The sequence below is a fragment of the Mixophyes fleayi genome, chromosome 3 (genome assembly GCF_038048845.1).
Source record: "Mixophyes fleayi isolate aMixFle1 chromosome 3, aMixFle1.hap1, whole genome shotgun sequence".
Classification (NCBI taxonomy): Eukaryota; Metazoa; Chordata; class Amphibia; order Anura; family Limnodynastidae; genus Mixophyes; species Mixophyes fleayi.
The window spans coordinates 308852623-308868056 of NC_134404.1; the positions used below are offsets into that span (position 1 = coordinate 308852623).

The following is a 15434-nucleotide window of genomic DNA, read 5'->3' on the forward strand; positions in this document are numbered from 1 at the left end:
GAGTCAAGGAAACCTGGGGGGAAGAGACTATGGGGCCTATTTTTCAATCTCCAAAGAGATTAAAATCCCCCGAAAACTGCAGGTATTACATTACTAAAACATAGCTGATTTTTCCTTACAAATTTGAGAGATGCGAGCAAAATTCAGCAATGTTTTACTTCACACACAACTGAATACCCCATAACACATGGAAAGGCTGAGTTCTGGGAAAATAAGCATTTGCCTGGTTAACAGGGTTGTTTTCCAAAACAGTTCAGCAAATAATTTTTCGCGTTCCACATTTGGCCGCAAAATCTTTCATGTTGGCGGAATGTCCAGTGGCATCAAGCCTCGCCGAAGTCTGCACGTAGGTCAAAGGATTACAATCTGTCTGGACCTCAACCACACAACACAGCAAACTTAACAGTCCTTGAGGTAAATGTAGTAACATGCGGGTTCTTCAACACCCGCGAATTCAGCGTCTTCGGCGATTAAATTTAAAGCGGCGCTGCATTGTAAAGGGAAGTTTCCCTTTACAATGCAGCGCCGCTTTAAATTTAATTGCCGAAGACGCTGAACTCACGGGTGTTGAAGAACCCACATGTTAATACATTTACCCTGTCCTATAAGCTAATATATACATATTAATGAAAACAAATAGGCAGCGAAAGCAGGGGAGCCCTGTAACCACGTGTTTTAGAGAACATTTATAGAAAGGCAAACATGAAAATAAATACTACTACAAATAGTATATTTTAATTCTACAGAGAGAGGAAAAGATACAGCATATTAAAGGTGTTTGCTGTGAAATTTGTGTAAAGATTTAGGAATGTACCTTGCCAACCAGTGCCGGGATATTTGTTGAGTTTGTGGCAAAGCCCATACTGAACACCATTGCTGCCTCTGCGTCAAGGAACTCTGCAACCAAATCTTCCAGCTCTTGGTGTTTTTCCAAATGCCCTGAAAAAAAATTCTACAATTAATATATGTGCAAGATATAAGAAATTAATCAGAATATATAAGCAAACACTATATATTCACACAGACTATAACTGGCAATTAAATGTACCAATATATTTGTAAATTACAGCCTCCAAGCATTAAGATATAAACTTATAATACATCATGTTCGATGTACATACAGAGCAATATAAGCTATGAAGTCAAAGTAAAACTGTAGCTGTTTCTCTGAGGTGTCTAAGTAAAGCTATTAAGGTACATACTCACATCATACTTGCCAACTCTCCCGGAATGTCCGGGAGACTCCCGCATTTTGCGAGAGTCTCCCGGACTCTCGGGTGAGTGTGGCAATCTCCCGATTTCTGCCCACTTCCCTAGGAAGTGCCCCACTTCCTAGTGAAGTGGGCAGAATTAGATCCCAAACGCTGCGATTCCCGGTGAATCGCAGCATTTGGCCCCGCCCCCCGCTGGCAAATGACGCAATTTGCGTCATGACATCACAAGGGGCGGGGCCAAATGACGCAATTTTGGCCGCCCGCCCCCTCACGCCCACCTCCACTAGTTGGCTCCCGGAAGGGAGCTGAAGAAAGTAGGTAAGTATGACTCACATAAGAATGCTGGATGCAAGTGGACAGTTTTCTGGATTCCATTAAATGTACATAAATATTAGAGATGTTCACTGACCCCTGTGTTTTGGTTTAGGATCTGGATTAACGTCATCTTTTGGTTTTGTCAAAACCACCCTCGTGTGTTTTGGTTTTGGATCCCTAATTTTTTCCTAAAATCCCTATTTTTTTCTTCTAAAATCACATAATTTGGCTCTTTTTTGTTCCTACATTATTATTAACCTCAATAACATTAATTTCCAGTCATTTCCAGTTTCTGTATGAGCAATGGCACTGAGCAATGGCACTGGAGACTGGAGATTGACAAGAACACTGCTACCACTGTTTCTGTGTGAGCAATGGCACTGGATCTACTGGGGAGGGAGTTTTTTATGGAATCCAAAAACTGCGAGATCCGACAACGCAACGATGACGATTTGCCTTGATTCAGATCCGAGGACGCGTGAAAGTACCGAGCTGGCTCGTGAGACTACTCGGATCCCCTAAGTTCAGGTGGGTTCAGTTTTCAGAAAACCGAACCCGAGCATCTCTAATAAATATGTAGGCACCAATACTCCAGGCTAAGCGCCACAGAACCACATGGATAAAGAGGAGGACAAAGTATCCTCTAAAGGAGGCCAAGCTGAGAGCAGGCACTTCTTGACAAAAGCCATTCTTCACAAGGTACCTTAGTCATTAAGGAGAGCAAAGCATAAAAAAGGAGTAACTCTGTACCTTGGCAAAACCATGTCGCTTTGAAGGGGGGGGGGGGAGTAGGCATTTCCTAGATCAACTTTAAATTTCAGTGTAAAAGTAAAGTATTTGTGTGCTAGATGACAAAGCAGCCAGTATTTTCCTTACATGCAGAATAATAAACTAATTTACACCCCTTGAATTGTAACATGGTTTGTCCAGAAGAGAATGTACTCCTTTTTTTGCCTTAATGACTCCGGCCCAAGGAGACTCAAAAACTGCACACATAACCAACACTAAGATTCTAGCGTACAGACTAAATATACCTGAGATGACTTAAGCCAATTTCTGTCTGCCAACTGGTTATATTAAGGACTCATCCTTACTTGCTTGTGTGATCAACCCTTAACATTCCCACATTGTAGTTGCTTGTGATTCTTTTAATGGAAATAGGGACTACAGGAAGGGAACTAACTTATGTTACTTGTTTTATTATTATTATTTTCTACATATGTCTCAATTTTGTTTCATATTTTCAAAAAAGTCATATGAAAAATGATGTAGGACAGTGTAGTAGCCCATATTAACTAGTCAGCCTTTTCCTTTCACTGTTCTAAGTCATAGTTGCCAACCTTTAACGATTGGCCTCCGGGAGTCTTGGTGTAGAGGTGGGTGTGAGGGGGTGGGGCTTCTTGAATTGCACAATTTGGCCCCACCCCCTGTGTCGCAATGACGCAAGCGCGTAATTTTAGCACAGGGGGTGGGACAAAATTATGCGATTCATGGAGAATCGCATCATGGAGGCTTCAAATCTGTCCACTTCACTAGGAAGTGGGCAGATGCGGGAGAATTGTCAGCTCTCCTGGGAGTCCGGGAGACCTACCCGGAATTCGGGAGTTGGCAAGTATGTTCTAAATGGTACCATAAAATAACAAAATGTGATTGATTGATGGGTCATAGTATATTTTGCTCCTTTACTTGTACACCAGTTTTTAGAAATATCCCATGCTATATTTCACACTCCCTTAAAAACTACTCCAGTTCTCTTTGAAACATTTACCAACATTCACTTTAAAAATGTTATTAATATTACCTTGCGAACATGCATTTATAATGTTATAATAACAAGTGATGTCACTATATGCATATGCGGTTAAATTCTGAGGTCTTCACTTAAAATCAGTGTCTTTATTAGGAATACTTCTGCACTACTTGTGTATACTCTGCAGGCTGTATGTGAGATAATGCACCTCTTACTGTAAATTATGATATTAGACATCCTCTTGAATTTCTGTAATTAGTAAAAGCACTTGGCCTACAGTTTTGTGCTTTTATATGGTCACAGAACCACTAGATGAGGTCTAATATCCATATCATTTACAGTGGAAAGAGCATGCTGTAGATATTAAAATACTGGTAATATATATAAAAATATGTTTTAAGAAAAAAAGTTAAATAAAATATTTAACACACACATTGACATATACTATGCGTACATGGAAGACAGAGGGAGGAAATAAGCTAATGCTTATTATTATTATTACTTCTCACAGGTCTCCCCCACTCTCAGCTCGCCCCCCTTCGTTCTATACTCAATGCGGCTGCGAGGCTTATCTTCCTTTTTCGTCACTCCTCTTCTGCCTCCCCTCTCTGCCTTGCCCATCATTGGCTCCCCTTCCCCTACAGAATCCTTTTTAAACTTCTTACCCTCACCTACAAGGCTCTCTCCCACTCTACTGACCCTTATATCTCCAATCTCCTCTCCATCCACACTCCCGCCCGGTCCCTGCGATCGGCCAATGACAGTTGCCTCTCCTCCACTCTGATCACCTCATCCCACTCCAGAATTCAAGACTTCTCCCGAGCTGCCCCCCTGCACTGGAATGACCTCCTACGCTCCACCCGTTTGTCCCCTAACTTGTGCTCCTTCAAACGGGCACTCAAAACTCATTTCTTCTTAAAAGCCTACCAGCCTTCTACTTAACCCTCTCCCCATCCTCGCTCTCATCACCTTGCTCCTCCTCAGAAGAGGGGAGTACTTGCTCCCCTCCTCTGACTCCCATTGTGCCAACCGTCTGTTTGCCCTCCCTTTAGGATGTAAGCTCTTATGAGCAGGGCCCTCCTCTCTTCTGTCTCTCTACCTTCTCTTCTGCTCCAACTTCAATATATTTGCTTTGCCTGGAGCCTTTGAAGTCTCGGTATTACTCGTTTATTGTTCTGCACTGTTATTCCCAGTACTGTCCATTGTTTATACTGTGTACGGCGCTGCGGAAACCTTGTGGCGCCTTATAAATAAATAATAATAATAATAATGCACCCCAAGAGGCTGCTATGTAAAGGACCGTATAAAACTACACTGGTTTACCTACTACAAGTAAGCCGCAAAACAACTGGGTCTTGGACCAAAGGAACCAAAATCTTTGTTATTTTAGTAACCCGACAACTGAGGTTGCCACAACGTATTTTATCCAGGAGATATAATTGACCATTTGTATTTTAAATTCCTAGAATTCAAACTCACAATACACCCAAATTAAGAGTGTGACTGAGGGTAGGCTCATAAGCAACAATGGGGTGGATTGGATGTCTTGAATAAATTTCAGGCCACATGGAGGTAAAATGATTGGTGGTGGTTTGAATTCACTATTAAATTTAGATCCTGAGGAGATGATTGATAAGGTATCCTGTGTTTTTCTATAGACTTTATTATGTCACAGTCGATTTTTAGCTATGCATATCCACTACAACTCTAAGGCAACATTGATTAATGACCTAAATTTCAGCTTAGGAAAAACACAAAACAAGTCTGTCCTTTTTACCCATCCTTTTCAACGGTTTCCTTGACCATCACTTTACATAGCTATACATGTTCCCATCCTTCACACTAATACTATTTGAGAACCTAGAAGTCAAAATGTATTTCATTGTCATGTTTCTCTCTAAACCAGGGACTTCTTTCACAGAAGCAAGATTGTCAAGACTGTCAAGTATTTCAGGCATTCTATAGGAAATCACTGCCAATGATGCTCTCAAGCCCATTAAACCACAATAGGGCCATCCTGTTTCTAGGGGTGAACAGATTATCCAATTATGCCAGTAACTCTTTCCTGGTAGCCCAATAAGCTATAACCAATTATTATTTGCCCTTTAATTTTCAAAAGATCTTAGAGTTAGGTGCCCTGGAAGAACTTTTCCTACTCCTTCATTTATCAAATTAGGTGGAGTCTTACTCGGTTCTTCAAGCTCTGCACATTTTCGGTTCTGACACCCTAATGTAAGGAACCTAAAAGACAAGTCAGGGTTCAACACTGAATGCTGTTTGTAAAATATGAAAAAACAAAAGTTTCCTTATTGTTAAAGGAAACTTCCTCTAGGTTGGCAGGCATGGTAGCTTGCATGAGATGGTGCACTTGGGGTAGTTCATATAGCAATTATATCCATGCTGACATTGCTGCCATTAATCTAATAGTAATGCTATTGATGTTACCTATAGATCCATTTCCCATTGGATTTTTAGGAGGCAACTGAAATATTAGTTCAACAAAAACGGAAGTGGTTAAGTTGAAAACATCAGTAACTTGGAAACAGAAGGGATTTTGACCTTTTAATTCTGTAATATTTTGTAAATATATCTGGTGGATTAGCGCAGTGCAATGACTGGTATTTGTATATCATGCAACTTTTTGGAGCTGTAAGAATTGTTTAAAATGTGTGGATCTCTTACAAATGCAAATTGAAATCCAAAGGTAATTTTTTAGAATTTCTATGTCTCTGTCACCCCCAATAAATGGTCACCACTGCCCTGGGATCTGAGCAGTTTTGTTGCCGTGGAGTACTGCACAGGGGTCCCTTAATGTCCTGTAAGATGATGTCTGAAGTGGTGGTCATAAAATAAACTGGTAAATCTAGATAGGTAGGGAAAAGATAATTTGGAAACAAAGAAATACAGGGGAGGTATAGAGAAAAGAAATGTTATAAGTGAGAAAAAGGAAAAAAAACTGTTTGGATGGTCGGATCCAGAAGAGTCAGGACTATGGATCTTCCACCAATAAATCTTTATATAATGCAATTTTTGTTGTCACCAAATACAAAAGGGAGTCGTAAGTTGTAGCTCCAGTGGAGGTGGAGGCATGTTGTATGATGCTGCCAGGAAGTTAATGATTCTGGAAAAAGTTATGTTGCCCCAAAAGGGTCCATTGGACGTACAAAACTTCTTATAGAGTATTCTGTCGTAAGAGGTATTGTTGATCTGGGATTTGGTCATGAAGGAGAGAGCTTAGATGCCTGCCTGGAGCTACCAGTCAGAGGGATAGGAGATACATGGTAAAGATTGAATCTGTAAGTCAAGGTGAAGAAGTAGATGTTGTTCTGTGTTTAATCAGAGTATTCTCCCATGTGTTCATAAGAGCTTCCTCCAGTTGCTCCAGTTTCCTCCCACAGTTGGAAAACATAGGTTTATTGGATTCTGACCAAAAATTGACCTGTGTGTGTTTGCATTAGAGGATTTAGATTGTAAGCACCATTGGGGCAGGGGCATATGTTAATGATTAAACATTCTGTGTAAAGCGATGCATAGTAAGGGTGTGCTATATAAAATAAAGCAGAATAAGAAGAACAACAACAACAGTACTATCCTTCTCAGAAGTTTTGCCTGTTTATAGGATGGAAGAAGATAGGGTGATTAGGCACTTTGAGACTTGGTAAAAGAAACAGTGCAGAGAGGAAGGGTTTGGATTTGTAATGACATCAAAGTTTGCAAGGATAAGGGGCTGCCTGCATTCTGCTACTAGGGGAACAGAAGCCCTTAGTGAGGAGTTAAGATATTTTATTAATGGTTATTTAAGCTAGTTGATGGGGGTGTACAAAACATTCTTTCAGCTGCCCTAAACGGAAAAGTGTATTGGTAATAGTGTCAGGATAAGGAAAATGTGTATGGTTTTAATGCAAAGTTGAAATGCTTGAAGTCTAGGAAATAAGCTCTATAAATGGATTTCAATCATGTCAAAGTATATGATATTTTAGATCTTTAAGTTATTCTCGTAGATCTTGTAGCTATTGGCGAGTCATGGTCTAATGATATTCCCAATTATACCATGTTTAGGAAAGAGAGTAGGAAAAAGAATGAGATAAAAGCAACTTTGGTAAAGGGCACTGCAGCTAGGATTAGTTGTATTTGGATATCTATATAGGCCAGTAGAACAAGATGAGGAATTAAGTTATTACTAGAGGAAATGACAGAGATGTCAATAACCGGTGACATGATAATTATAGCACATTTCAGAATGCCTGAATGGAAGCACAGTATGAAATGTATCTGTAGGACAGGATATGACGTGTAGTGACCGTTGGTGAGTTAGGTTTAATATGCAGGGAGCAGTAAAACAAAAATGCACCAAAACAAAGATGTTACAAATGCTGAGTTAAGTCGAATGAGTAATGATTTTTGTGAGTCCCTGACAATAAGAGAATAGGTGCAGTGCAGAAAGTGTGAAATAAACTAACGTAAAAAATCATTATTACATGCAGCAGAATTTAATGTTAGTAAACCACATTTGCTCCTCTTGTTTCAGCTGTGTCCTCTTCCACTTAGAATGTAAGCTCTCTAATAAGCAGGGTCATTCATATCCTTTGTTTTCATGTCTGAATTTATTTTGTCTATCTTGTATGTCCCTGTTTTATGTATGTATTGTTTTCCCTACTGTACGGCGCTGCGGAGTACTGTGGCGCCTTACAAATCTACGATAATAATAATAATAATAATAATAATAAAAGGGAAAAAAAGCATGGCTCCGCCTCCAACCACTCCACTATGGAAGTGGGCGGGATCCAGGAGGATTCCCTCATTCCCTGCTCTTCTGGGGGGACTCGGAATTGTCCTGGACGTTCTGTGTTGAGCAGGCAAGTATGTGTTGAAGGAGAAAAAGACATTGCAGTCTCCCTAAATAACTATCTCTGTTCTGTATTTACTGTTAGAAACTCAAAAACATTATGTAGGCTAAAGGTGAAATGTACACTCTACTGTACTGTAGACACACGTATATTTACTACAGAAGAGTTGTCACCTGAACTTGCAAAATGCTGCTAAAACTGCATTTAAAAAATACTAGTATAGACAGAACCAATCAGAGGAGTAAAAAGCATATAAAGCTAACTTAACTGATTAAGCGCACAATAAAACGTGCTAAAGTGCAAACACAAGGGAAAATAAATCAGTCAATAAAGGGTGAAAAAAACATTCTTGCATAGATTAGTGAAAGGGAAAAAAAAATAAAGGGGGGGGGGGGGGTAGTAAAGCTATAAAACTAAAAGGGTTGGATATGTTGAAGGAGACATTGCCTAAATCTTTGCTCTGTATTTACTATTGAAAATTAAAACACGTTACATACACTAAAATTCAAATATATACCCTGTACTGCAGACAAAACTATATTTACTACAAAATGTAAAGTAGATGAATGCACAAGTTCAGATCTAATGCCTGATTCATTAACTAAACTTCTTTTTTTTATCTATTGCTGCGGGCAGGTATAATTCCAGGTGATTGGAGATTGGAAAATATAGATGGACATAAGAGGCAGTAAAGAAAAATATGATAACTACAGACGTGAGATTCATTGAGATAGTCGGGAGATTAGAGGAATCAACTGCGAGAAAAAAAATTGACTGCTCAGAGTCAAACACATTACACAGATAAAAGGCAGCATGGATTTGCCACTATCAAATCTAGTGGTAACTAAGGTGATTGATAAGATCAAGGTGGATCCATGAATGTTATGCTACACAGAGATTAGCAAGGCATTTGATACTGTATGACACAATAACGTTATTGAAAAAGTGAAAATCCTTGGATTTGATAATAAGATAGTGGAATGGATAATGTTTTGGCTAATGGGTGCTGTAGTCAATGGTGTAAGCTCAGATGAAGGGCTGGTGACCAATGTTTCACCTTGGGGATCAGTCCTGTGTCCTGCTTTGTTTAATGGACATAAAATAAACAGCTATTTATGCCTGTAGGATATTAAAGGAGAACCTAGGTGTCCTAAACAAAACAATACAACATTGTGTTTGAGTAGATCATTTAAATAAGAAGGTGAAAATGATGTAATTATTAGTCATAGATATGCAAACCACCTCTGGTCCTGAAGGGGTTAAAGTAATTGTGTGAAAATACAACTTGTAATTTGTAGAAGGAATTGGGCCTGATTCATTAAGTAATGCAAAAAAAATTAGTAACTTTGAACCTTGGCAAAACCATTCTGCATTGTAGGGGGAGCTAAATTTATAATGTGGGGAGAGATTTATAATTGGAATAGGGCATGACCTAGATTAACTTTAAATTTTAGTGTAAAATTAAAGCTATCAAGTATTTATGTGCTACATGAAAAAACAACCAGTATTTAACTTATGTGCAAAATAATAGACTAATTGCACCCCTTGCATTGCAACATGGTTTTGTCCAGGAGACTTAAATAAGAAACTTCTTAATTTAAGTTCCTTAATGAACTTAAATTAAATTAAATTAGCTATGTAACATGTTCTATGCTGTGCAAAATGCTGATTCTGTCTATTTCTAATTACGCATTGCTATAAGGAAGAATTGAATGACGAGTAACATGATTAAAGCAAAGTAATAATGCTTAACTTTCCATTTATAATGTAGTACACTTGGCTTCGATAAATGTTGTTTTCCTCAGGCCTAGAAAAGGTAAAGCAGTTACCAGTGTATAATATGTAACAAGACTCTTCAGCGGTTGTCGTCTTCTACAGGTCAATAACCACAGCCACTGACTGGGTGTCCTTACCCATTTCCTGTCTGGTGCTGCACAAACCAGCCCCATAACTCTCCAATATATTCTTCACTGAGCTCAGTGACTCTTCATTATTCTCTGCAAACCCCAGGTAGTTATATGATCCCATGTTTATCACATCCTTAATTACATTTCCAGTGAACCTAAAATAAAACAAAAACATCCCTTACATCAGTGCTGGGCAAGCTGATACACTTCAGAGGCCACAAGGGCGACCCTCTAACCATCAGAAGGGCCGCACCTTACCCTCAATCTCAGTAATAAGTTAAAACAATACATTTAATCAAAGAACGATGCACCTATCTGTCATTACATATCAGCAGGCATTAAACAGGTGTGACCAGCTATAACAAACAAATCTGACAAAGTAGGAAGCAGCTGGAGGCCGCAGGTGAATGCTCGGAGGGCCACTTGCAGCCGTTGAGGCACCTACTGCCCATCACTGCCTTACAATATCAATGTAATAATTGCAAAGTTGATTCCCCTTAAACATTTGTACCTAGTCACACAGTGTGCACCATATTGGGCTCTGTCAGTGATTTGGAGCATAACTCAACAGAGATTCACAAATATTTTTACAGAAACTCATGATAAACTTATTTAAATAAATTCTCATGGCTTTATATAAGGCTGTGTGAACTCAGTATTAACGGCTGTTTAAACTGTATATTTTAACAGTCTAATTGCTTTCATTTGTGACAACAAATCGTGATTGCTCCATGTGTACATTTAAACCTTGAGGTACCTAGGATTATCAAGATTATTGATTTCATCTACAAAAATGTATTTTAAACCGGGAATTGTGACTTCTAAATATGCAACTTTTATATTTTTTCTTTACTAATGAGTTGAGAAAACACGGATTTAAAGCTGAATAAGTGGTTAGCACTTCTGCCTCACAGCGCTGGGATCATGAGTTCAATTCCCGACCATGGCCTTATCTGTGTGGAGTTTGTATGTTCTCCCTGTTTTTGTGTGTGTTTCATCCGGGTGCTCCGGTTTCCTCCCACACTCCAAAAACATACTGGTAGGTTAATTGGCTGCTATCAAAATTGACCCTAGTCTGTCTGTGTATGTCTGTGTGTGTATGTTAGGGAATTTAGACTGTAAGCTCCAATGGGGCAGGGACTAATGTGAATGCGTTCTCTGTACAGAGTGGTGCTATATGAATAAATGGTGGTGATGATATGTAGATTAATTCCTAATCTAATAAATACCTTTTCTTAAATTTAAATAATATTTATGAAATACCACCCGAAACAATCGTTAGCCTTTCTTTATAACATGGGTGGCTTGTCTGTATTGTGACATTCTCCGTTTCCTGATAATCACCAAAATGTTCTTCCTTATTGAGAAGGAAATAACTGTTGTTTGGGAGACCGCTGTGCTCTTGTAAACATTCTTACCATTGGTCTCCTAACCACAAACCAGAGTATTGTCTGTGTGTCTGTGTGTGTGTTAGGGAATTTAGACTGTAAGCTCCAATGGGGCAGGGACTGATGTGAGTGAGTTCTCTGTACAGCGCTGCGGAATCAGTGGCGCTATATAAATAAATGGTGATGATGATGATGATGATAAAAAATAGCGTTAGACCTTCCCCTCCCCTCTTCTTCGTCTCCTCTCCGTCTCTTCCTTACCCATTTACACAGAAAAATCTCAACAATGTGTATCTCTAGAATTCCGTCTCTGGATCCCCTACAGTTCTACTTCTCATAGCTTCAGATGCTGCCCAGGGCGAAGCCCTCCACTTCCTATGTAGCCCTGGTTTCTCCCGCTTGGGATTGGGCTTCCTGCTTTATGTGTCTGTTTACATAATGCAGAGTCATCAATGTTTATGTTATTTATCGCATTTATATTTGTTATGTAACATGTCATTACTTGTTGATGTAAATAAAGAGATTTAATAAAATAAATAAATAATGTTAAAAATAGAACTAGGATGCATGTTTAACAAAAGGGCAAAGAGCCCTTTTGCCTGCAGAAAACCTGATTTCTCTTTGGCCAATTACTGGGGTTACCGCCGGTGAAAACCTCTATAGTCGACTCCTGTTGCCGAGAGTCTCTCCCATGACTTTGGTTGGGGGAGACGATTTATGAAGAATACTTGTTCTGTTCTGGGGTGTTGGTTGTGGTACATTAAGTTATATTATATCTACAGTAAAAAAAAAAATGTTCAGAAGAACAGACTGGAGTCCCCATAGTGTTAATTAACTCTTATGGTTCTCAATATTTTCAGCCTTTGGCAGATGATATCGCATGTACCTAAACCACGGTGGTGAGTAATTTTTTTATTGCCATAATAATAGAAAACATAAAAAAAGTCACATCATTTATAATTACAGTATAGTAACAGCACATTGAAATTGGACTATTACGGCACAAGTGGGCTGTTATACACACTGGTAGTGGCAGAAATAATCACCTGTAAGTCCAGTTGTAGTCATCTGTCAATCGCTCCATGAGGTCAAACTGAGGACCTGGCACGCTGCAGATGGGACGGTTCCAATTGTCACGGACTCTCATGTAAAGATTTCTTGTATAAAAGTTTTCAAAGTCTTGGTAGAGGGGCACAAAGTCCTACATTAATAAATACAAAAGGCTTATGGGTTATTGCCTTAAATACACTGGAATATGTTTCAAGGATATTAGACCATGCACATATTAATCTTTTGTGGGAGCTAGCACCACACTACTGCAATGCCATATAGCCTCTCTCACTACAGGTTTCAGCAATGATTTGCCTTTCAGCTGGAGAGACAGAGGTTTAGAATTACTAAACTGCGGGTTTGAAAAAGTGGAGATGTTGTCTATAGCAACCAATCAGATTCTAGCTGTCATTTATTTAGTACATTCTGCAAAATGACAGGTAGAATCTGATTGGTTGCTATAGGCAACATTTCCACTTTTTGAAACCCGCAGTTTAGTAAATATACCCCATAGACTACATACCTCTGACTTTACTGAATAGTAAGCATAAACTTCCTTAAACTTATTGCATCACACAGGAGCGTAACAAAGTCTTACTTTTTGTTCTTCCCTTTCCTCAGCCATATGACATTTCTCCAGCCCCCAAGCTCTCATGAAATCACGTAAGTAGCCAAATAACGTGACAATGCCATAGCCTATGTAGGTAAACACAGCAACATACATGGGAGCTTCTTCAAAGGACTCCTTGTACTTTTTATTGTACAGGCCGCCATTTGCTGTTCCATTCTGCAGAAACAGGAGAAGAAAAGGGTTAATACATCTGCACAGAATTATGAGCACTCAGGACATTTAAAGAGGTCACCTCTAAGTTATCTCAATTAACTTGACATGTATAGGACCTTTTATTTATGTTTACACCTGACTGTTCTACGTATTATAACAGCTTAGTTTGTGGATATTGATGTATATGTCCAATCCATGAAGGTTGTGTAGTATATTCTACAATAGTTCCGTGAAGCATCTTCCTCACGCTATAATCCCAGCCACTTCTAGTATCAAATTGCACAAGAAGAAAAGATATGGCCATGCCTTGTTTATAGTTCAACATGCAGTCTCATACCGAATTGCCCAACCCTGTAACATAATCCCATGAAATAAAAAGTCATTTTATGGTTCTAAAGTACATGTAAGTCTATTATGGATGTAATCATAGCGCTATAATGAAATACATGACCAAATATCCAAACAATTCAATTAGTCAGGTTGACAAGCACATGACTTTTCACCAACAAAAAAGAACCCATAAAATCAAGTAAACCATACTTGCCAACTTTCTAAAGTTGGATTCCGGGAGCCAGCCGGGGGAGGTGGGCGTGATGGGGGCGGGGCTCCAAAATTTGCGTAAATTCCCTGTGAATCGCGACGTTTTGGACCTAGTTCTGCCCACGGAAGTGGGCAGATGCGGGAGATTTCCACACTCTCCCGGGAGTCCGTGAGACTCACACGAAATGCGGGAGTCTCCCGGACATTCCGGGAGAGTTGGCAAGTATGAAGTAAACCCGTGCACCTTATGAACATAATAAATGGTCTTATCATTTTATATACAGATCAATGACCAGCTTGTTTGAAACCCTGCACAGTGATATTAATGAAATGTAAACGTGTATTTTTTTTATGAATAAAACAGATGTAAGTTATTATTGCACTCTGCATATTGTGTACAATAGTACATAGTCACTTTTTAGTGAAGGTAAAACATGAAAGCAGTAAAGGCAAGTTACTCATGCTGCTAAAACTCAGAGTACACCTATTGCTAGAAGATGCATCATTCTAAAGCTATGCCCACATATGTAATGTTTTTATATAACAGATTGTATGATGTACTAGTCTGTTATTGCTGCTATTTCTTAATAAAACTTCTGTTCATAAACTGAAGACTGTTGCATACCTCCCAATCTTTGCAGCAACCTGAATCAGGGTAGAGGGCGAGGTCACATAATCACTGGGGGATGGGGGTGTGAGACTATGTGACCTAAATCACAACAGTTTGAAGACATGTACTTGTTATCACCAAGTAAATATGCGTTGCTGATTCACATTGCTGTCTTTTGTTTTTGTATAGCTTGTGGCTTACTTCTGAAACCACAAACAAATACTGCTGAAGGGCTTATCAAACCCCAAAACTGAAATGTTCTGATTTGAACCTTGTAGGTAAATACAGCGTTCACTGTTAATATGACTTTCCACTTCAGTGTTAAAAAATAAGGAATAAAAGGGGTTCTGATGTAGGGCTAAAAGCTGAGGCTGCAGTTATTGCCCCTATCCACCACCGTAATTCTGTGAAGCAAGTCCGAATGCAGCTAGTCACTCTGTGTCTGCTCTCCTTCTGAACATGCAGAATTGTAAAAAAGAGCATTGTGGACATATTTACTTATTAATCAGCTCAGTTATACATTTAATATAATCAAGGGGAAGTATGATCCTTGATTAAACCGTAATCACTGGTTGCAAAATTTAAAAATAAAGACAAAAGTTTTGAAGATCTGGTCTACCAGAAAACCGCAAGCACACATAGCAAAAAGGTATTTTAATTACATTTGCATTTTTATATTGTTTACCCATCTATAAAGAAGTAGGAGGCCCTGAAGTTGGGAGTGGCCAGCTGAAGGTAAAATATCCATAACACGCCATCCACAGCTTTATAATAGAGTTCTATGAATGTGCTTCCTTTTGGCACGATTGTGAGCTATAGACTGGATTAGTCCACTAGCACAGAGAGAAACATTCTGAACAGAGAGGGATCCCTCCTATTTGTTGTATACAGTATAAGAGTCATTTGTTTTCCCTAAGGACTTGTCTGAAATAGGACAACACGTTTGAAGCTAATGCTATTGTAATCTGAAATGTTTGCCTGTTGTTAATTTCCAAAAGAAACCAAAGAGAACATCTATATCTATCTACC

The 15434-nt window shown here is 39.1% G+C and overlaps 1 protein-coding gene across 2 annotated transcripts in view; it reads right to left on the reverse strand.

Annotated features, from left to right (window-relative positions):
- LOC142144782 (serine palmitoyltransferase 3-like) overlaps nucleotides 1-15434 on the reverse strand; it is a 101150-nt gene that overhangs the window by 63945 nt on the left and 21771 nt on the right. For both annotated transcript variants that reach the window (XM_075203962.1, XM_075203963.1), the window contains 4 exons: nucleotides 13070-13258; nucleotides 12468-12622; nucleotides 10040-10188; nucleotides 815-939 (listed from right to left, as the gene is read on the reverse strand). In XM_075203962.1, coding sequence (XP_075060063.1) covers nucleotides 815-939; nucleotides 10040-10188; nucleotides 12468-12622; nucleotides 13070-13258 — 618 coding nt within the window. The remainder of the gene's footprint in view (nucleotides 1-814; nucleotides 940-10039; nucleotides 10189-12467; nucleotides 12623-13069; nucleotides 13259-15434) is intronic.